Here is a 20452-nt window from a genome sequence, read left to right as displayed (position 1 = left end):
AGGCTAGGTGTTGAATCAGAGCTACAGCAGCAGGCCTACACCACAGCCACAGCAATGCAGGATCCGAGCCATGTCTGTGACCTACACCACAGCTCACGGCAACGCCAGATCCTTAACCCACGGAGCAAGGCCAGAGATCGAACTGGAAACCTCATGGTTCCTAGCTGGATTTGCTTCTGCTGCGCCACAACGGGAACTCCTTATTTATCTTATAACTGAAAGTTTGTACCTTCTGACTACTTTCATCTAATTCCCTCTCCCCCAACCCTCTGCATCTGATAGCCATAAATCTGATCTCTTTCTATGAATTTGTTGTTGTTCGTTTGTTTGTTTTTGGCTGTGCCTGTGATATATAAAATTTCCTAGGCCAGGGATTGAACCCACACCATAGCAGTGACCTGAGCTACTGCAATGACGACACTAGATCCTTAACCTGCTATGCCACAGGGGAACTCCTCTTTGAGTTTGTTTTTGAAGTGTAATTGTCCTGCAACACTGTGTTAGTTCCTGTTACACAACGTCAGGATTCAGGATTCCTATACATTTTGAAATGATCAGTGCAATAAATCTAGTTACTATCTGTTACCACACAAACATATTACATAATTCTTGACTGTGTTCCCCACACTGAATATTTCATACCCATGACTCATTTCTTTTTGGTTTTTTTTGGCTTTTCTAGGGCTGCACCCTCGGCACGGGGAGGTTCCCAGGCTAGGGGTCTAATTGGAACTGTAGTTGCCGGCCTATAGCCTAGGCCAGAGCCACAGCAATGCCAGATCTGAGCCATATCTGTGACTTACACCACAGCTCACAGCAATACTGGATCCCCAACCCAATGGGCGAGGTCAGGGATCGAACCCACAACCTCATGGTTCTTAGTCGGATTCGTTAACCACTGTGCCACGATGGGAACTCCCTCATTTATTTTTCAACTGGAAGTTTGTACCTCTTAATCTCCCTCCTCTGATTCTCTTCTCCCAGCCCTCTCTTCCCTAGTCACCTCCTGTTTGTTCTTTGTATCTATGACTCTTTTTGTGGTTATGTTTGTTCATTTGTTTTGATTTTTAGATTCCACGAATAAGTGAAATCATAGAGTATTTGTCTTTGTTTGTCTGACTTATTTCACTTAGCTTTATACCCTCTAGGTCCATCCATGTTGTCCCAAATGGCAAGTTTCTTTCACTTTTATGGCTGAGTAATATTCCATTGTGTGTATGTGTGTGTGTGTGTGTGTGTGTGTGCACGTGTCATCTTCTTTATTCATTCATCTATTGATGGGCATTTAGGTTGCTTTCATAGCTTGGCTATTGTAGAGAAAGCTGCAATGAACTTAGGGATGTATATATCTTTTCTTTTTCTTCTTATGGCTGCACCTGTGGCATATGCAAATCCCCAAGCTAAGAGTCAAATCTGAACTGCAGCTGCAGGCCAACGCCACAGCCACAGCAACACCTGATCTGAGCCCCATCTGTGATCCGTGCCATAGCTTATGGAAACGCTGGATCTTTAATCCATGGAGAGAGGCCAGAGATTGAACCTGCATTCTCATGGAGACGACTTCGGGCTCTTAACCTGCTGAGCTACAGCGGGAAATCCTGCATGTATCTTTTCTAATTAGGACGTTCATTTTCTTCGGATAAGAACCCAGGAGTGGAATTGCTGGATCATGTGGTAGTTCTTTTTTAATTGGGAGGGGAATCTCCATACTGTTTTCCATGGTACCTGCACCAGTTTACCTGCCCACGCACAGCGCCCAGAGGATCCCTCTTCTCCGCATCCTCACTAACACTTGTTGTCTGCTGTCTCTTTGGTAACAGCTGTCCTGATAGAGGTGAGGCGCTATCTCGTTGCGATTTTCACTTACGTTTCCCTGATGCTTAGGGATGCTGAACAGCTTTTCGTGTGCCTGTTGGCCGTCTGTATATCTTCTCTGGAAAATGTCTTCTCAGAGCCTCTGTCCATTTTTTGGTCAGGTGGTTTGTTTTTTGGAGGCTGAGTCTATGCATTCTTTGTGTACTTTGGATATTAACCCCTCATCAACTACATCATTTGCAAATAGCTCCTCCCATCAGGAGGCTGCCTTTTCATTCTTTGACAGTTTCCTTCATTGTGCAAAAGCTTTTTATTTATTTATATACATATTTATTTGTATACATATTTATTTATATATATTTTTGTCTTTTTATTTTATTTTTTTAGGTCTTTTTATTTATTTATTTATTTTTTTTTTTTGAGGGCTGCACCCACGGCATATGGAGGTTCCCAGGCTAGGGGTCTAATGGGAACTATAGCTGCCAGCCTACTCCACAGCCACAGCAACGCCAGATCCGAACTGTGTCTGCAACCTACACCACAGCTCATGGGCAATGCTGGATCCTTAACCCACTGAGCAAGGCCAGGGATCAAACCCACGTCCTCACGGATATTAGCTGGGTTCACTAACCCCTGGGCCAGGACGGGAACTCTGGATGCAAAAGCTTTTCAGTTCGATGTAGTCCCATTTGCTGATTTTTGCTCTTGTTTCCCCAAATTTTTATTAGATTTTATTAGACGTTCAACAGTACTCCCACTAATGTCCTTTTTCTGTTCTAGAACCCAATCTAGCATCTATGTTATATTTAGTCATCCTGTCTCCTGAGTCTCCTCTGGGATAGTTTCTCAGTAGTTCCTTGCTTTTTGTCTTTGGTTTTGTTTTTAATTTGAAAGTATTGAAAAATATCTGTCAGATATTTTGTAGAATGTCCCTCGGGGATTTTTTTTCTTCTCATAATTAGACTGGGATGAGGTGTTTCGGGGAGCCTATCCCAAAGGGGAAGTGCCCGTCTCATCACATGACATCAGCTGGGGACCGTACCCTTGATCACCAGATTAAAGCTGTTGGTCAGAGTTGTCCAGTGGGAAGCTATTTTTTTCCCTTCCCTACTTCCCTCTTTGGCAGTGAGTCACTAAGTGCAGCACTCACTCACGGCCCAGAGCCAACTGGGCTCCATCTGGAGGGGAGAGCATCTACTACGTACGTTATTGGAAGTTCTTCTGTAAGGAAGATTGGTCCCTTCTCCCCATGTATTTATTTATTCAACCACTGACTGAGATCAATATGGACTCATGGATATTTATTTTATACTTTGGGTTCCACTCTAAGACGCTACTATTTTCTTGCTCAAACTGTCCCAGCTTTGGCTCTTCAGAGCTCTTTCGGGTTGGTGCGCATGTCCCTGTGACAATCCCCGCTCCTGTATCCTATTTATTTAAGAGCTTCCTTACTTTCTGGCACTGGCTTCTGGAGTTTCCAATTATATCTTTTACTTTGGTAATCATATTTTTCATTTTCCAGAATGCTTTCCTGTTTGCTAATTGATTCTTTTTGCTAGGAGCCCTTTCTTGTTTTATGGATCCAATATAATGTCAAATTAGATTTTATTTCTAATCATAAGATTGTAAATGATGTTTATTGGGTTTAAATGATCAGAATTACTCTCTAGATAAAGTACAAGGGCTTAATTATGGTTACAGTATATATATATAAATAATATATATAAATATTCTAACTCTTGGCAATGCAAAAGTAATAGCAAAACTGTCAGAGTCAGAAGGTTGGGGTGGAAGAGAGAGATGGAACACAATACGGGTGCTAATTTCTTTATTTTACATTGTAGAAATCAGAAGATATACTAAAGTGGATGAAAGTGGACATAAAAGTTCATTGAGTTTGAAGTAGTCATGAAGAGACTAAACTAACACTATAACACAATGTGGAAGAAATTGGAAGAAAAGCAGCAGTGGAAGCGAGAAGATGTCTTCATTTTTTTCATGAGGGGACTCAATAAATATTAATCCAGTTGATAAATCAAGAAATGGAGGTATAGGCATGTTAATCAGACTTGATAAATCTGATTTTAAAAGCCACCACATCTCAAATCAGAAAAGCTGACTGGTTTCCTTTAAAAAGGGGGCCTAGAACAGAGTGGAATGCAGTGGAATAAGACTGAGTTTTTTGGAGTTCCTGTTGCGGTGCAGGGGTTTAAGGACCTGGTGTTGTTTCTGCGGCGGCTTGGATCACCGCCGAGACTCAAGTTTGATCCTCCACCCGGTGCAGTGGGTTAAGGATCAGGCATTGCCATAGATGTGGCATAGGTCACAGCTGCGGCCTGGATTCTCTTTTTTTAAATGTTAGGTTTTTATTTTTTCTGTTATAGTTGATTTACATTGTTCTGTCTATTTCTGCTCTATAGCAAATGACTCAGTCATATATATATATATATGTATACTCTTTTTCTCACATTATCCTCCATCATGTTCTATCGCAAGTGGCAAAATATAGTTCCCTGTGCTCTACAGCAGGATCTCATTGCTGATCCACTCCAAATGCAATAGTTTCTATCTACTAACCCCAACCTCCCAGTCCACCCCTCTCCCTCCCATCCCCCTCGGCAACCACAGTCTGTTCTCCAAGTCTATGAGTTTGTTTCTTTTCTGTAAATAGGTTCATTTGTGCCGTATTTTAGATTCCAGATATAAGTGAAATCATATGGTATTTGTCTGTCTCTTTCTGACTTACTTCACTTGGTATGAGAGTTTCTAGTTCTGTCCATGTTGCTGCAAATGGCATTGTTTTGTTTTTTTCTATGGCTGAGTAGTATTCCATTGTGTATATATACGTGGCTTGAATTCGATCCCTGGCCTAGGAGTTTCCACATACCACATGCCGCAGGTGCGGCCAAAAAAAAAAAAAAAAAAGATTGAGTTTTTCCTTAGTAACTTTCTGTATCAAAGCATTAAAAACATATGTAACTTTTATAAAAATAATATTTTATAAAAAATAATTTAGGAATTCCTTTCATGGCTCAGCAGGTTACAAATCCAACTAGTATCCATGAAGATGCAGGTTTGATCCCTGGCCTCGCTCAGTGGGTTAAGGATCTGGCACTGCCGTGAGCTGTGGTGTAGCTTGCCGATGTGTCTCAGAGTCTGTGTTGCTGTGGCTGTGATGTAGGCTAGCAGCTGTAGCTCTGTCGACCCCTAGCTTGGGAACCTCCATATACTCTGGGTGCTGCCCTAAAAATAAAAAAAAAAAAAAAAGAAGAAGAAGAAGAAAAAGAATACCAAAAACAAACAAACAAAAGCTTATTGGGATTGCACAGAATTTATAGATTGATTTTGGAGACAGTAACAGCCCAATATTGAGTCTTCTAAACCGTGAACTTGGTATATTTCTTCATTTATTTAGATCTCCTTTAACCTCTCTTAACAATGTTTTATAATTTTCAGTGTAAGGTAAAGGTCTTACATGTTTTTGTGTTAAATTTATTCCTAAGTATTTTATGGTTTTCGAAGCTCTTGTAAACAGAACTTCTTTTTGGCTACCCGTGGCATGCAGAAGTTCCTGGGCCAGGGATCAAACCCATGCCTCAGCAGTGACCATGTCAGATTTTTAACCCACTGTGCCACCGGGGAATTCCTTGACTTCATTGATTACTTGTAATAGCTGTTTGTACATCCTTAGTATTTTCTATGTTATTAATTATGTCATCTGCAAATATAGACAACTCTCCTTTCTTTCCAATCTCTGTGCCTTTCATTTCTTTTTATTCCTTATTGCTGTGGCCAGGATCTCCTGTATCAAGTTAAATAGAGTTGGTAAGGACCGAAAGCCTTATCTCACTCCTGATCTCACGGGGAAAACATTCAGTTATTCAATTTTAAGTGTCATGTTAGTCATAAGCTTTCCTGGTTTTCCTTCATTACATTGAAGAAGTTCCCTTCTACTGCATTTCACAGTAAAGTGGATATTTGCGTTTTTTGGCTACTCAGCCTCTAAAGTCCTAACTCACATTTGGGGGATGCTTCCACGCTTCGAGTCTCGGAGTAAGTTAGAGTCTGCCTTGCAACATAGAATCACAAATGCCAACCACACAGTTTCTCCGAGTCCTTGCAGCAAGGGTATGATCACATGACCAAGGATAAGTGCACATGACGAGGCTCAGCCAATCAGATGCATGGGGGACAAAGATGTGGGGCCAGTAAAGAATCCACTCAGGTCACAGAGGTGACAGTGGCTATATCTTGTTTCTGGGGCAGCAATAGGGCTAAGTTTGGTTCTAGCAATAGTGGGGTGTCAGTCGTTTGGCAGTAGTAGCTGCATTACTGACTTGCCAATAAGTTCTTTGTTTGAGTAAGGCAGCTGGAACTGGTTTCTGTTGACCAATAAGAACCTTGAATTATCCACCTAGTTAAATAGCAGTAGCCCCACTCTAAAGAAATCTTGTTACACAAACAGGAGATCCTGTTAGACAAAGGGAGAATGGCCCCTGCCATACTGGGCAGCTGACCCACCTGGGAGCCTGCTTGCTCAGGATCTGGCCCTCATGCTCCCTTCCAGCTCCTCCCCTCCCCTCTCTGTGCTTTGGCCACAGATCATCTAAATCCTTCCAGAGTCTCCTGCTCTTTCCTTCCTCCCTGGCTTTGCAGCTGTTGTGCGTCCTCTCCCTGGAATGCACTTATCATCCCTCCCGAAACTGCTGACACTGCCTCCTAATTGGTCTCCCCCCTCCGCATCCCCTCTGGCCCCATGCCCAAGCCGTATTTCATGCAGCAGCCAGAGCCATCTTCTCCAAACACGTGTCTGAGCATGTCAAGGTTCTGTTTAAAATCTTTCAAAGCTTCTTTATTGATCTTTGGATAAAGACCAAATTCCTTCACACGACCCCCCAGGCTCAGCACGGTCTGGCTCCTGCCCGCCTCTCCAGTTCTCCTGGGAGACACTCAGGAGATAGAAGTAGGGGCTTGGCTTGCTATGGATTGAGAAGGGACAAGGAAGAGCCAAGGATGACACCCAGACTTCTGGCGGGGATGGAAGTAGGGAAGCTCCTTGGGTTATCCACTTTTAAGATCTCAAAGGTGGAAGTTCCCGTTGTGGCTCTGTGGGTTAAGGACCTGACATTGTCTCTGTGAGGATGCAGGTTCGACCCCTAGCCTCGCTCAGTGAGTTAAAGATCCAGTTTGGTTGCAAGCTGCAGCGGAGGTGGCAGATGCGGCTCAGATCCGTGGCTGTGGCTGTGGTGTAGGCCAGCAGCTGCCGTTACGATTCAACCCCTAGCCCAGGAACTTCCATGTGCCACGGGCTCGGCCCTAAAAAGCAAAAAAGAAAAAAGATCTCAAAGGCGTACCGGTCAGCCTCCCATCCTTTGTTGAACAGGGAGCTGAAAACTCATCCACCCACCCACCACTCACTCACACTTTCATCTGAACTTCAACTACCTGACCAGCTCAGCACAGGCTTTAGGTGGGAGCTGCAGCTCTACCTTTGCTTTAGGTCCTTGGCTTAGGCACTTTCCCTCCCCAAGCCTTCATTTTCTCATCTATAAAGCAGGAATAATGCTTTCCCCTCCTCTCCTCCCCTCCCACTCCTCTCCTCCCTCCCTCTCCCTCCCTGATAAAAAAAAAAATTGTTGTGAGGCGTCTGTTTCAGGCATGTGGCTGGCCCAAACTGCAGCAGAGCTGGTGGGGACCATCCGCTATGAACTTCAGTAAGAGCCTCTATTTGCCTTTTCGAGAAATCGCTCTGGTTTTCAGGTGGAGGATGTTTTACAGATAAGTTGCAACAGGAAGGAAGGAGCCTCCAGTCCTCCGAAGCATCGGTGCCCCTGGGGAAATGTGTGGGGAGGTGGCCTGCCTGGAAGGGGGCACAAACAGACCTATCCCAGACCTCAGAGTAATCCCGGATCCCCCCTGGGCCACAGTCCGGGCCTCAGCAGGTGCTGCTGGCTCTGCCTCCAAAGACCCCTTGTTCTCTTCACTTCTGCTGCCGTCACCCTGGTCCCACCACCATCTGTTCTCTCTGACCTCCTCCAGCAATGGGATGCCCCGCCTCTGCTCTTGTCTCGCTCCAGAACGTCTCCTTCCAACAGCCAGTCACCTTTTACAATGCAAATTAGGCACTCCTGCTTATCTTCTAAGTCTTCCATGGGCTCCCCACACTCCTCAGGCTGAGCCACAAACCCTGCATGAGCCACACCACCCCTTCCGGGTACAACCCCAATCGCCGTGCCCTGTCCTCGATCCTGTGCTTCAGGAAGGCCCAGCTTCTGTACCTGCCGCTCCCTCTTCTCCAGGCTCTCCCCACAAGCAGCACATGCCTGCATCCTCCTCTGCAGGTCGTCTGCCCAGAGGTTGTCTCCTTGAAGAGACTTTTTCTAAGTACGTGTTCCCCCATCACACTTTGTTTTGTTTTGTGTTGTGTTGTTAGGGCTGCACCTGCAGCATGCAGAAGCTCCCCGGCTAGGAGTCCAATTGGAGCTGTAGCTGCAGCAACGCCAGATCCGAGATGTGACTGCAACCTACACCACAGCTCAAGGCAACACTGTATCTGTAACCCATGGAGCAAGGCCAGGGATGGAACCCGTGTCCTCATGGATGCTAGTCGGGTTTGTTACCACTGAGCCACAACGGGAACTCCATCACGCTTTGTTCCATCACTGTTTTATATCCTTTATAATACTCATCACTGCCTGAAATTAGACTGTGTATATTTACAGGTCTCCTTGCCAGTGCCACTCTTACACTTTTATTAATTTTAATTCTACTAGGAATTGCTCTCTATGTTGTCCAAAGAGCCTGACAAGTAAAGCAAAAATACCCCCTTTGCTCTTCCTCGCCCATTCAGATCCCTCGCTAGAATGACAGCTCCATTTGTCCTACTGACCCTGATTTGCAAGTCCCTAGAACCACGTGTGGCACCTTCAACAGTTATTGAATGAAGAGTCAATCAAGGGCCAAGTTCTGGCTCTACCACAGATTAGCTTCCCTTTGGGGAGGGCTGGAGGAGGAGGTCAAGGTCCATAGGAGGCGATGGATTTGTGCAAACTACTTAGGTTCTCCAAATACCAGTTTGCTCGTTTATAAGAAAGAGAAAAGAGCATCTAGCTCATAGAAAGGTGAGCCGTGAGTGGTGCCGGGTGCAGCACACCCCGCCTCGTGGCGTTTCTAGGCTAGTGGGGCGGGGGGGGGGGATGTACTTGAAACCCTGCATGTTGAGGCCATAGGCCACCCGTCTGTTCAATGGCCCCAGAATGGAAGAGCCACGCTTTCCAAACTGGGCTGGGAAGAGCTATGTGGGAGCAGGGGTTACCTGAAACCATCTGGTGCATCTTCCTGGACTGTTTGTTTTATTTAGAAGTAATTTGCCACATTATTTTTATAGTAAACAAATACTTATTGAATCAAATGCAGCATTTGCCTTCAATGTTAAATCCAGGTGCTCTGGGCACCATCCTGAAGAGAGGCATTGGCCATCATTTGCTTGACTTGAACGGAGTTTTCTAGGTGGGGAAGCGGATGCGCAGAGCGGCTGGACCTGGCCTTTCTGTCCTGATCAGGGCCCTCTCTGGCTCACTCGGTGAGCCGCTGTCATCATGCAGGACTCTGGCGTGAGCCTCTCTAGTCCCTGACCTCTGCAGAAACAGTAGGTGCCTTCCCCGGTGGGAGTGAGGGTGAAGCCCAGAGACTAAGGCCAGGGGGAAGGTTCTGGGCCCTAATCCAACGCTCCTAATTCCTAATATTGCCCAGACCCTGGACCACCCTGCCCGCCCCTCAACACACCCCCTTCTCAATCACCTGCCCATCTGGTCATAATTATAGTAATTACACTGGGATATCCTTTCCCAATTATACATAACCAGCATAGGTAACTGCTTCTGAGTATAATTACAGGAGATGTTTACAGACCCACAATCACATCAGAGTAAATGATAACTTCCTTTCTTTCCATTAATACACCAATATTAGGGCCCTATTAGGGCCAATTAGCCAAATCCCAGCAGTGAGGGGTTGGGAAAGACCTCACATCCCCCCCCCGCCCCCCCCCCGCCCCCCCGGAGTCCCCTGCAAAGCAGCAAGGGATCTCAGACTAAGCAGGGTCCCAGTCAGGATTTCATAGCACACCAGGAAGCCTGCAGAGGGCTGGACTAACATCCAGGGGCACCCACTGAGGGTGAGCAAATACCTAGGAACGGTTCTGAAGCGCGTGTTTGTAGACTGTCCACAGCCACCCTCAACAGACCATGAGGCAGCTGGCCGGGACCCACTCCCAGGCCACAGCCCGCCAGCTCTAAGCCCCCTTCCTTATCTCCTCTTTTCAATGCTTCCTCTTCCGGGGCAGTCACCACAGCCACCCCTGCCTTCTCCAGCCCCCTCCGCCCCTTCTTCCTGTCCCTGTGGGGTTGTTGGGTGTTATCTCTCCAGAAGATGAGGGTGGGGGTTGGGTGGGGCGTCGTAAGGAGAAGGTCACCGCAGTCACCGGAGTTTCCCACCCTCCCACCCCCACTCCGGCCACCGCCCCGGGGGCGCCGCCTGGAGCTCGGCCCTGGGGTCGGGGATACAACTTCGACGTCCACGCTCTGGCACACGCAAAGGCTGCCCCGGCATGCGCAGGGGAGCGTGCCTGCACACACGCACACCGTACAAAGACGTGCACCCTGCTACAGCCCAGCAAACGCACTCCCCAATCGCTGGCGCTCACAGTGGTGCACACGCACCCGCACCGTCGCGTGCACACACGCGCACGTATACCCACCCCAGCGCACGTCCTCACGTACACACACACACACACACACACGGGCGCCGGGCAGCATCCGTGTGGACCCCGAATGCCGACCTCCGGGCCCTGATGCGTCCTGGCCCAGGCCGGCGGCTGGCTGTGCGGCGCGCACACACGCGCACACGGGCCCCCGCGCGCCCTCCCCGCTCGGCGGCTCGGCTCCCCGGCCCCCCGGCTCCCCCGCTCCCCGCCCCGGCCGCGGCGGGCGCTGTGCGGCGGGCGCTGTGCGGCGCGGCGGGACCGGGCGGGGGCGGCGGCCGGGAGCGCGGAGGAGGCGGAGCAGGCGGAGCAGGAGCCCAGAGCCGGCTGGCCCGCGCCCCTCCTGCCGGCCGGGGATTTTCCAGCCTGGGCGCTGACGCCGCGGACCTCCCTGCGGCCGCCGCGGACCATGGGCGACAAAGGGACGCGGTGAGTGCGGCCGGCGGCCGGCCCGGGGCGCGTGGGGGCGGCCGGGGCGAGGGCGCGGCCGCGGGCGGGGGTCCTAGTCCGCGTCCCGGCTGTGCCTTCGCCGCCAGCCGGGCAGCGCCGGCGCCTGCTCGGCGGCGCCCGACTCTCCTCCAGCCGAGGTCTCTCTGCGGTCGCCCGCTGGGCCAGGGGCGCGGGGTCGGAGAGACCAGGACCCGGCCGCCCCTGCGGGCTCGCGGCTTTTGGCCGCGGAGACACGCTCACACGCACTCACTCGCTGACACCAGGCACTGGGCAGCCGGCGCAGGGACGCAGAGGGCAGGTTGACACACAATGGCACACACGCGGATGTGGACACACGGGCACACTCATCCATGGGCGTGCTCATGCCGGCACACACGCTGACATTCGCCGCCACATCTGAGCACATCCAGGGACACACTGTCACACACTCATTGATACACACTCATCAACATGTTCTCGCTGACAGTCCTGTTGGCACACGCAGGGCACACTCCACCATATATCAGCGCTGACATCCCTTTATGCTGGTGCGCGCACGTGGGCCTACCCTGATCACGCACATCCACTGTCACTTGTACCCACCCTAACAGACACTCTCATGCGTTGTCACCCTTACCGACAGAAACACTTGTGTTGGCACATATCTCACCAACACAGTGTTCACGGGACCACACCACTGCTGACCCCCACAGACAGACATCAGACTAATGCCCACGCAGACACCCCGGGTCACATGCCAACAGCCCCTGGGGTGGCTGCCACACTCGCTCCAGGTCCCACAAGGTGAGAAGTGGAAACACACACACCACACAGGGTGGGAGGCCCCCCGGGAGCCTGGGAAAAATGCTTCTTTCCACAGATCCCTTTCTTCTGGCCTCCCCAAGGCGCCGGGGTGGCCGGGTGGCTTGAGCTGGGGTGGGGAGGGGGCTCGCGTCTCCCTAGGAGCCTTCCCTTGTCTTTCTTCACCCTCTTCCATCCTTGGGCCCCACTTTGCCGCCCTCCTCTCTTTCCTCTCTCCACCCTCCCTTATTCTCTCCTTGCTTCCAATATGTATTTATTGAGCGCCTACTGAGTACGAGGCGTAGCGTGGGGATGAAAGATGCGCAAGAGCCAGTCCTTCCATTCCCGAAGGAGCTAATAGACTAGGGAGAAACGGCCCTCGTGGCCGGCAGGTCTCAGGACCACTGACCAAGCAACGTAACACCTGCTGCCCTCTGACTCTCTCGCTCAACGGCCTGAGAAAAGTCTTCCAGAGATCACTTCCATTTACCAGAAGACGAAACTGAGGCTCAGAGATAACTTTTGCTCCCGAGGCTTAGAAACCGCTTCCCCGCCCTCCTCCCGACAGCTCTTCAGGGCGGTTCATTTTCCTTTTCCTCTTTTCCGGAAGAGGAGCCAGAGCTCAGAGAAGTGACTGGACTTGCTTAAGGTCAAGAGGGGTCAGAGGCAGGGCAGAGGCTGGAGGCCACTTGCTGCATTTCTGTGTGGTCCACCCTGGGGCACTGGCAAGCCTCCCGCCGGCCCTGGGTTTGAGGCCTGGGTGGGGTGGCCTGTTTTGTGTGTGGAGGCCCAGCTGCTGGGGGCGCTGCTGAAGACCGTGGAGGCATCTGCATTCACCTTGGTGGCAGGTCCTCATGGCATCCGGCTGGCCGGCACTGTGACCCAGGTCTCTGTCCTCAGCCGTAGCACGTGAGGACGAGTGACTCTCCTTCCCCACATCCGGGTTCCCCCAAAGCCAAGAGCCTCCTGATAGTTGAGGTGAGAATTTTCTCCGAGACCAGGGAGTCAGGAACCCCTGCCCCTCTCCTTGACTCCTGCTTCGCCGTCAGGGTGACTCAGTCCCTCTTGGGCCTTGGTTCGCCTCCCTGTGACTTGGAGGAGAGTGTCATTGCTCCCCTGCTAGCATAGGTCGTCGGCAGAATGAGGATATCATGAGCAGCCAGGCACCTGTTGGGGACCCTGTCTTTGGGGTCAGGCCTTTTCCAGGACTTTCCCTTCTCTGCCTCTAACTCGGGGGTGAGGGGAAGCAGGGAGCACAAGGACCTTGGGCAACTGTGTTCACCTTTCTGGACCTTATTTTCCCATCCACAAATTGGAGCTGTCAGTACTTAACATTGGAGTTCCCGTGTGGCCTGGCGGGTTAAGGATCCAACAATATCATTACTGTGGTTCGGGTTGCTGCCGTGGCGTGGGTTTGATCCCTGGCCTGGGAGCTTCTGCATGCCGCGGGTGCAGTCAAAAAATAACACAGCATTTTCAGGGCTCTCCCTGTGTTTTCTGAGTACACTGGGCAGGGGGAGGTGGTGTTGCCGGAAGCCTGGTGCCCAGGCCTGGCTCTCGTCCATGAGATGGTGGCCCTGTTCTCTCTCTCTCTCTCGGTCTCCCCGTAACCCCAGGAGACCTCCCTGTTTCTTCCAGAAAGGTTTCCTGAGTAATTTGGAAGAGAAAGACAAAATCAATACTGGGCTATACCTTGCCTTGTTCTGTAAACCATGGGATGCTACTTCATCTCTGACTTAGAAGTGGAAACTGCACATACCTGATACGCTAAGGATCAGGAGTCATCGCATTCATCCTGCACCTGGATTTGCAACCCCCATCTGAAAGTGACAGTGAGAATTAATTAATTAACTGTCACTGCCTTCTAGAAAGTTCCAGGGTCAAAGGAGAAAAGGAGGATGAGACGGATACCTGAATAGGACTAATTACAGGTAGTTTGATGACTGCTCTGACAAGGTGCTCTGGGAGCAATCATACAGCCATTCAACAAACACTGGCCTCCAGTGTTGGGGCTGGGGGTTCAGAGATGAATGGCTCTACTCCGTTTCCAGAGGCTTGAAAGCGGAGCAGGTGATTATCATGCAGCGTGACACGTGCTCTGGGAGGCCAAAGGAGGGACCCCCACCCCGTCCTGGCAGGGGGCATGGTGAGGGAAGTTTTCCTGGGAAGGAAGTGGCATTGGGGCAAGGGGACAGGATTGGGGATGTCATTCCTGGCCAAGGGTGCAGAGTGTGACAAGGCTTGGAGGCGTGGAGCAACATGTGCAGCCTGCGGGCTGGGCTGGGGCGAGGGGTGAGAGGTGAACACGGGCTGGTCCTCAGCAGCCTGGATGTCAAGCTGAGGAGAGGGGTTTTCTCCCCAAGGTGATGGTGATGGGGCGGCGGGGGCGGGAGGGACGGGTACAGATTTTCGATTCAGAGGGACGCCTTTGGCTGTGGCCAGAAGCGTGGATGAGAGGGGGGGCCTGGGAGCTGGGAAACCCATGAGGAGGCCGGGGAGGAGCCTGAGAGAAGACAAGATCGGAACTATGGCTGGAGCGAGAATGGAACCGGGAAATATGAACGGGGAGGTGGAGTCCATCAGCCTTACGGGTGGGCTGCCTCCTGCGTGGCAGGAAATTTACATGCAGGATCTCGCTTGGTTCCCTAGGACCCTATTAATATAAGGAGTGTTGTTCTCACTTTGCAGACCAGGACACAGACTAGGAGAGATTAAGTAATTTGTCCACTGCCATTCAGCCAGTGAACTTCTGAACCCAGGCCCGTCTGCCCTGCTGGTCCGTGCTTTCCCCCAGAGGGAGGGGGTTGTCTGGCTCCCAGGTGGCCTCTCCCATCTCCCTGATGGCCTCATCCTCAGGTCATGCATCCCTTCTGGTCCTTGCCGTTGCTACTAACTCAGTTGGCAGCACGCAGGATCAGAGTTAGACAGCAGGAGGGACTTCCCGAGAGGCTGTGCGATGGAATGACATTTCCTTTCCTACAGATGTTTATGAACCCTTCATTTTTGGCAGGGAAGGAGGGTGGGTGTGACGGGGACACGTAATCACCAGCTCTCTGTGAACCTTGGCTGTCGTCTCTCTTGGCGGTTAAGCTCTCTGTGACCCATGTTGGCTGGAACATGGGGGAAGTCCTGTGGCTTTGGCCAGGGTGGCTCATGGGGCTGCTGGGAGTGGAAGTGTTGAGGCTGACCCGTCGTCTCTGATCCTGGATTCCAGGCCGGCCTCTGGGCTTCAGACTTTGCCACAGCACTCTTCCTTCCAGGTTTGGGCCTCCTTGCCAAGGGTTGAAGCCTTCCATTGACATAGGTCCAGGGGTCCTGAGTCAGGGGTCTGCCACAACAGGCCGGGAGTCTGCACGCCCCGAGTGGCCTCCGAGCCACCTCCCCTGTGCCACAGTGATCGTGCTGACCATCTAATGAGACCTGCAGGGGGTAGCAGCTTGATAGGGAGTCAGACTGGAAGCTGAGGAAGAGGTCCAGAAGCTTCTGCCTAAATGGGGGTAGGGATGGGCGTGGGAGGCAGGGATTTGGATGTCTTTGGGTTAGAGGTGGCAGTTGACTCAAGGAGCATGGATGCTGGCACAGGGAGAAGGGATAGCGTTTGAAGAGAGGATGCCTGGGGCATTTGAGGCTTTGGAGAGCACCCATACCTGGGGGGGGGGGGGCGGTGCAGAGAGGAAGGAGGGGGGGAACTGAGGAGGCTGTGTTCTGGGAGCCAAAGAAGCAGCCAGGGACCAGCAGAGGATGAGCCTAGGAAAGACCCTGGGATTTAGGCAGAAGGTGGTGGCTGGTGACTTGGTGAGAGGAGCGTGGATGGAGCCGTGGGGGCAACGCTGGGCTGCAGGGGCCGTGGGGGAGGGGGGAGGACCTTGCTTTCTGTGCCTGAGCTTCTGGGAGGAAGGGCGTGAGGCCCTGGGCTGGCAGGCGGTAGGGGCTCTGAGTGTGGGATCTGCAGGGCGAGGCTCACCGGAGGGCGAGGAGGGACAGTTGTGTGGCTCTGGTCACAGGGGGGCATGTCGGAGCTGCCTCAGGCTGGGGGTCTTGAGGAAGGCTTCCTGGAGAAGGTGCCCCCTGCTTGGGTCTGGGGCATGAGGAAGGCTGAGGTGTCCTGGACAGAAGGAGGAGCCTAGGCCCAGGTGCAGGCGTGGGAGTGTGGAGGTGCCGAGGGAGGTGGCAGCCCTGGGGAGCAGGCTTTGGGTGCTGGGGTGGGTGAGTCTGAAGGCCCCTTCTACTCATGTAGTCACACCTCAGGTGTCTTTGGTGAGCTCCTTTTCTTTTCTTTTTTCTTTTCTTTGCTGCACCTGCCACATATGGAAGTTCCCAGACTAAGGGTCGAATCAGAGCTGCAGGAGCCAGCCTACGCCACAGCCACAGCAACGCCAGATCTGAGCCGCGTCTGTGACCTCCACTGCAGCCTGTGGCAACTCCAGATCCTTAACCCACTGTGCGAGGCCAGGGATGGAACCCACACCCTTATGGATACTAGTCAGATTCTTAACCTGCCAAGCCACAACGGGAACTCGGGGCTATTTCTGTTTCCTGTTTGCTGGTCCATTGATCAGCTGTGGGTCTGGCTCCTGGGAGATGCCTGGCAGGGCTTTGTTGACGTGCCTGAGCTGTCAGCCCGGGGGCTCTGGCCCTGCTGCAATTACAGCTTTCCCGTTGGGGACCCAAGGAAGGAAGCCCTGCTTCCCACACTAGACTGGGTGTTGGGGGGCCTCCTCCATCAGATTGGGAGGTCCTAAGGGAGGGGATGTGCCCCCCATCAGCATAGGCTTCCTGCAAGTGAGCCTGTTTCCCGCTCATTGGACGGCCTTCTGCAGGTGGGAGCCGTGTCTCTGGCATCGGACCCGGGGCTCCCAGCGGTGGGACGCGTCTCCAGTCCGAGCCCTGGGATTAGGACGGGTATTAACCCTGATGGTTCCCGAGCATCCTCCCTCCCTCCTGTGTGCAGGATGGGTCCTGCCTGGGGGTGGCTTGAGTCCTAGTAGGACAAGTATAGACAGAGCGGGTGGGGAGGACAGGGTGGCTGCTTTTGAGAGAAGAACAAAGGACGCTGTTGTCCCAGCCCCCTCCCTCCCACCCAAGGGGCCCCGGGCAGGGTCATCTCTCTGGAGACGCACCTCCTCCTTCCTGGGCCCGGCCCCATCTTTAGTCCCACTTGAGAGGAACTGCTTGTTCCTTCCCAAGAGACCTGGTGCCAGACGAGGCCCCTGGGAGGCCAGGCCCCAGGGACTGGACCGGACAGGTCCCTGGAGTTCTGTGTGGTTGAAGTCAGCATGGCCACTGAGCAGCTTTCCCTCTGCCTAGAGCCGGGCCCGACTGGGCTGAGAGCACAGCCAGTGTCATGGGCCCTCTGGTACCTCAAGAGGGATCCGGAGCAGGTGCGATGCTGTGGCCCATGCTGGGCCACCAGAGGCAGGACTCACCTCTCTGGCTCTGAGCTGTTCAGTGGCCGTGCAGGGGGCACCCGGAGGCCCAGAAGCTGAACGGGTATGGATCTGCATGAGGCAGGCGCTCCCTCCCATCCTGGCCCTGGGCCTCTGGCCCCACACTTGGTCCTCTTGTCCTTTTGCAGCCTCCCGCCGCCCCCCAGCCTGTGCAATCAGTGGGCATGGATGCGTTTTGGCAAAGGACAAGGAAGGGGGTGGGGAGTGGTCTACCAGGATGTGCCATCTCAGAAGGGTCCCAGAGGTATGCTCTAAGGCTTGCTCATTGCTGTGTGACCTTGGGCATGATATTCACCCTCTCTGGACTTGGTGTCCCTACTGAAGTCAAATCAGCTGGAGTGTATGAAGCCCTTCTCCCAGAGTCACCTGTTTTTCTGTGTTCTGCTAGGGGCCTTGGGGGTGACCTTCCTTCTGAGGGGGCAGAAAAGGGAGATTGGGCAACTCAGGCCTCTGCCATACTCCAGTGGGACTGAGACCCCCGGCGGAGCTGGGCCTGGGGGGCTGTGAGTCATGCTCTCTCTGTGGGATCAGGCCCTCGCCGCAGCAGCCTCCCACCTCCCAAAGCACCTGCAGGAACCACCAGGCAGGTCCTGGAAGATTGCATTCTCTCTGCCCACGCTGTGCCCTCCTCTGAGTGCCCACAGCCCTCTCTGGGATCTGATTAGCAAATATTAGGGGCTGATTAGCCTAGTGGTTAGGCTATAGGAAGAACCAGATTTCCTGGTTTCAAATACCAGCTCTGCCACTTACCGGCCTGGTGACCTCTGCTGATTATTTAACCCCTTCTCTGCTGTAGCGCCCTCCTCTGTAAAATGGAGTAGCAGCAGTGCCTGCGTCGTGGGTTGTCTCGAAGATTAAATGGGTTAAGATAGGTACGCCTTGGAGACAAGTCCCCAGCCCAAGTGCAGTGTCATACGAGGTGACCTCGCAGTGCCCTTCCTGTCCTTCAAGGCCCGAATCACATGTGCCCTCTGGGAAGCCCCCTGCCCCCGATCTCCAAGTGCCTCGTGACTTCTTTTCAGCTGTATATTCATTCTCTCGCTTTCTGTCAGCACTCATCCTTCCCTCTCTTTGTGGGTTCTTTGCACACTCGTGATGTCCTCTGTGTGAGGCCAAGGGCACCTGGCGGGGGCCTCTTGTCCCTTTGCACCTGTGCAGACCTGGCGTGGTCCGGGCTCCATACGTTCGGCGAAGGAGGGTGATGTAGGCATACTTGGGGATGGGCAGTGTGGTGGGTGGGACAGCATTGCTGATTCTGAAATATCTAAAGGTGGCCCAGAGCCACAGGCCTTAGGTTATTTTCTGTGCTTTGAAGGGCGGAGGTTACCGCATGACTGGCTTTACTTTGCTAGGAGAATGTGTTTTCAGACAAGCAGAGCTACCTGGCGACGGGATTGGTGGCTCCTTCCAGCCTTCGTGCCTTTGTTCCTGTTGCGTCTGCCATTGCGAATGGCATCCTTGGAGTTCCCTTGTGGCTGAGGGGTTAAGGACTTCCCATTGTCATTGCTATGGCTTGGGTCGCTGAGTGGCATGTGTTTGATCCCTGGCCTGGGAACTTCTGCAAGCCAAGGGTGCAGCCAAAAAAAAAAGAAAAAGAAAAAGAAAAAGAATGAGAGAAGGCCATCGCTGCTTCTCTCTGTTCAAATTCTACTTCCTAAATACATGCCCAGCCATGGCGCCATCCTTTCCCGGCCCCCAGAGGTGGGCTCTCATTTCATCACGCCCATCCTCAGACAGCTCCTGGGTCGGGGCAGTGACATGGGAGAGTAGGGTGGGTTATTTGCACACTCGTGATGTCCTCTGTGTGAGGCCAAGGGCACCACGTCTCCCTTTGGAACAGACATCTGGATCTGGCTCCAGGGTATCCAGGGTGGTTTGACCTGACTTGAGGAGGGGACCATGGCTTCTGATGACCCACTGGTGATCAAGGAGCTCTTTATGTGGCTGGAGAGCCCTCCCTTGGCCCACTGGCAGAGCGCTGAACTCCCCAGCAGCTTCCCACTGGGCAAGGACTCAGAACCCACCTAATTACTGGGGACAGAGTTCTGGGCACTGGATCCAGCAGGCTGTGGTCATAATCAGCTAATTAACCCCCCCCCACCCCAGGCATTGCTCCTTGGCCAGAGGAGCAGAGGGAAGGGGGCCTTGAGGCTCAGAAGAGATGTGAAGACACGGTGCTGTGCCGCGGGAGTTCAGACCCTGGGTCGGCTGAGCAGAGGTGGGCAGGGCAGCAGGGAGACCCACAGCCGATGAGAGAGGGGGCTCCTTGGGCGCAGCACTCAAGTGAGAGGAAGCGGGGCAGGGGTCTGGGCTGGGAGATGGACCCCACTGTTCACGGTCCCTGTGATGTTGTGGACGAGCCGCTTTTCCGCTTTGGGCCTCAGTGTCTCTGTGTGTCAGGCAGCAGGGGGAGAGGGCTTGGCCTGGAAGGTCTCCAGGACCCTCTGCTTCTCAGTTCTGCGGCTGGTGAGGAGGTGGCCTAAACAGCAGGCTGTGTTTCCGCCCAACAGCTTGGCCTCGAGCAAGCCCGTCTTCTGGAAGGGACAGGCGGGGCTCCAGGCTGATCCAGCCTGAGACCGAGGAACTGGAGGTTAATCAGAAGGGAAGACTGCAGGGGGCAGCAGGCGAGCCCTGTCATGCCCTTTTCCCTGCCCTGTCCTCGTGACTGGCCTGTGGTCCCCAAATGAGTGTCCTCAGCCAGTGACGGTTTGAGGCTGTGCCGTGTCTTTTCCAACAGTCTGGAAATTTCCCAAGTAGTGCACCCAGATGTGTGGGGATGGGGCTTCCCGAAGGTCAAACCACCGGTTTCTCTGTGTGGATTTCGGAATCACACCAACTTGGTTTTGCTGCCCCACAATTGTTGTGCGCCAGCTCCACGACCCTGGGTGGGGGGTCTTAAACTCTCTGCGCATCCGTTTCCTCATTTGTGAAATCAGGGGCAGGGAGGGTAGGGATTTGCCAAAAGCCATTTGCTCTCTGTCGCCTCTCTCCCTGCCCCCACTCCCGTTGTCCTGGCCCAGGCTGTGTGCCCTGCAGGGTTTGCAGGGGTGGGGGCTGTTCTGGGGCCAGAGGAGAAGGTCAGAGGGTGGCTGGAAAGGGAAGTGAGATTGCCCAGGCCCAGGGCGGGGTGGAGCAGTGGGTGCTGGTGCAGCCCGGGCCCTCTCCCTTTCGGGCCCCTCACTTACAGGGGTGCTCTAGG

The 20452-nt window shown here is 52.9% G+C and overlaps 1 protein-coding gene across 3 annotated transcripts in view; it reads left to right on the top strand.

Moving 5' to 3' along the window:
* The first annotated feature begins 10930 nt into the window (after nt 1–10930).
* ARRB1 (arrestin beta 1) overlaps nt 10931–20452 on the top strand; it is an 80515-nt gene continuing 70993 nt past the window's right edge. For all 3 annotated transcript variants that reach the window (XM_021062515.2, XM_003357198.5, XM_084975260.1), the window contains exon 1: nt 10931–11005. In XM_021062515.2, coding sequence (XP_020918174.1) covers nt 10986–11005 — 20 coding nt within the window. In that variant the 5' untranslated portion in view covers nt 10931–10985. The remainder of the gene's footprint in view (nt 11006–20452) is intronic.

This window comes from Sus scrofa, chromosome 9, assembly GCF_054392235.1.
Source record: "Sus scrofa isolate SSC_HxYL_T2T_F1_AM1 chromosome 9, Sscrofa_HxYL_maternal_Yorkshire_Landrace_v2.0, whole genome shotgun sequence".
NCBI lineage: Eukaryota > Metazoa > Chordata > Mammalia > Artiodactyla > Suidae > Sus > Sus scrofa.
Note: the sequence above shows the minus strand (reverse complement) of the source record. Positions and strands in the feature narration are given on the sequence as shown.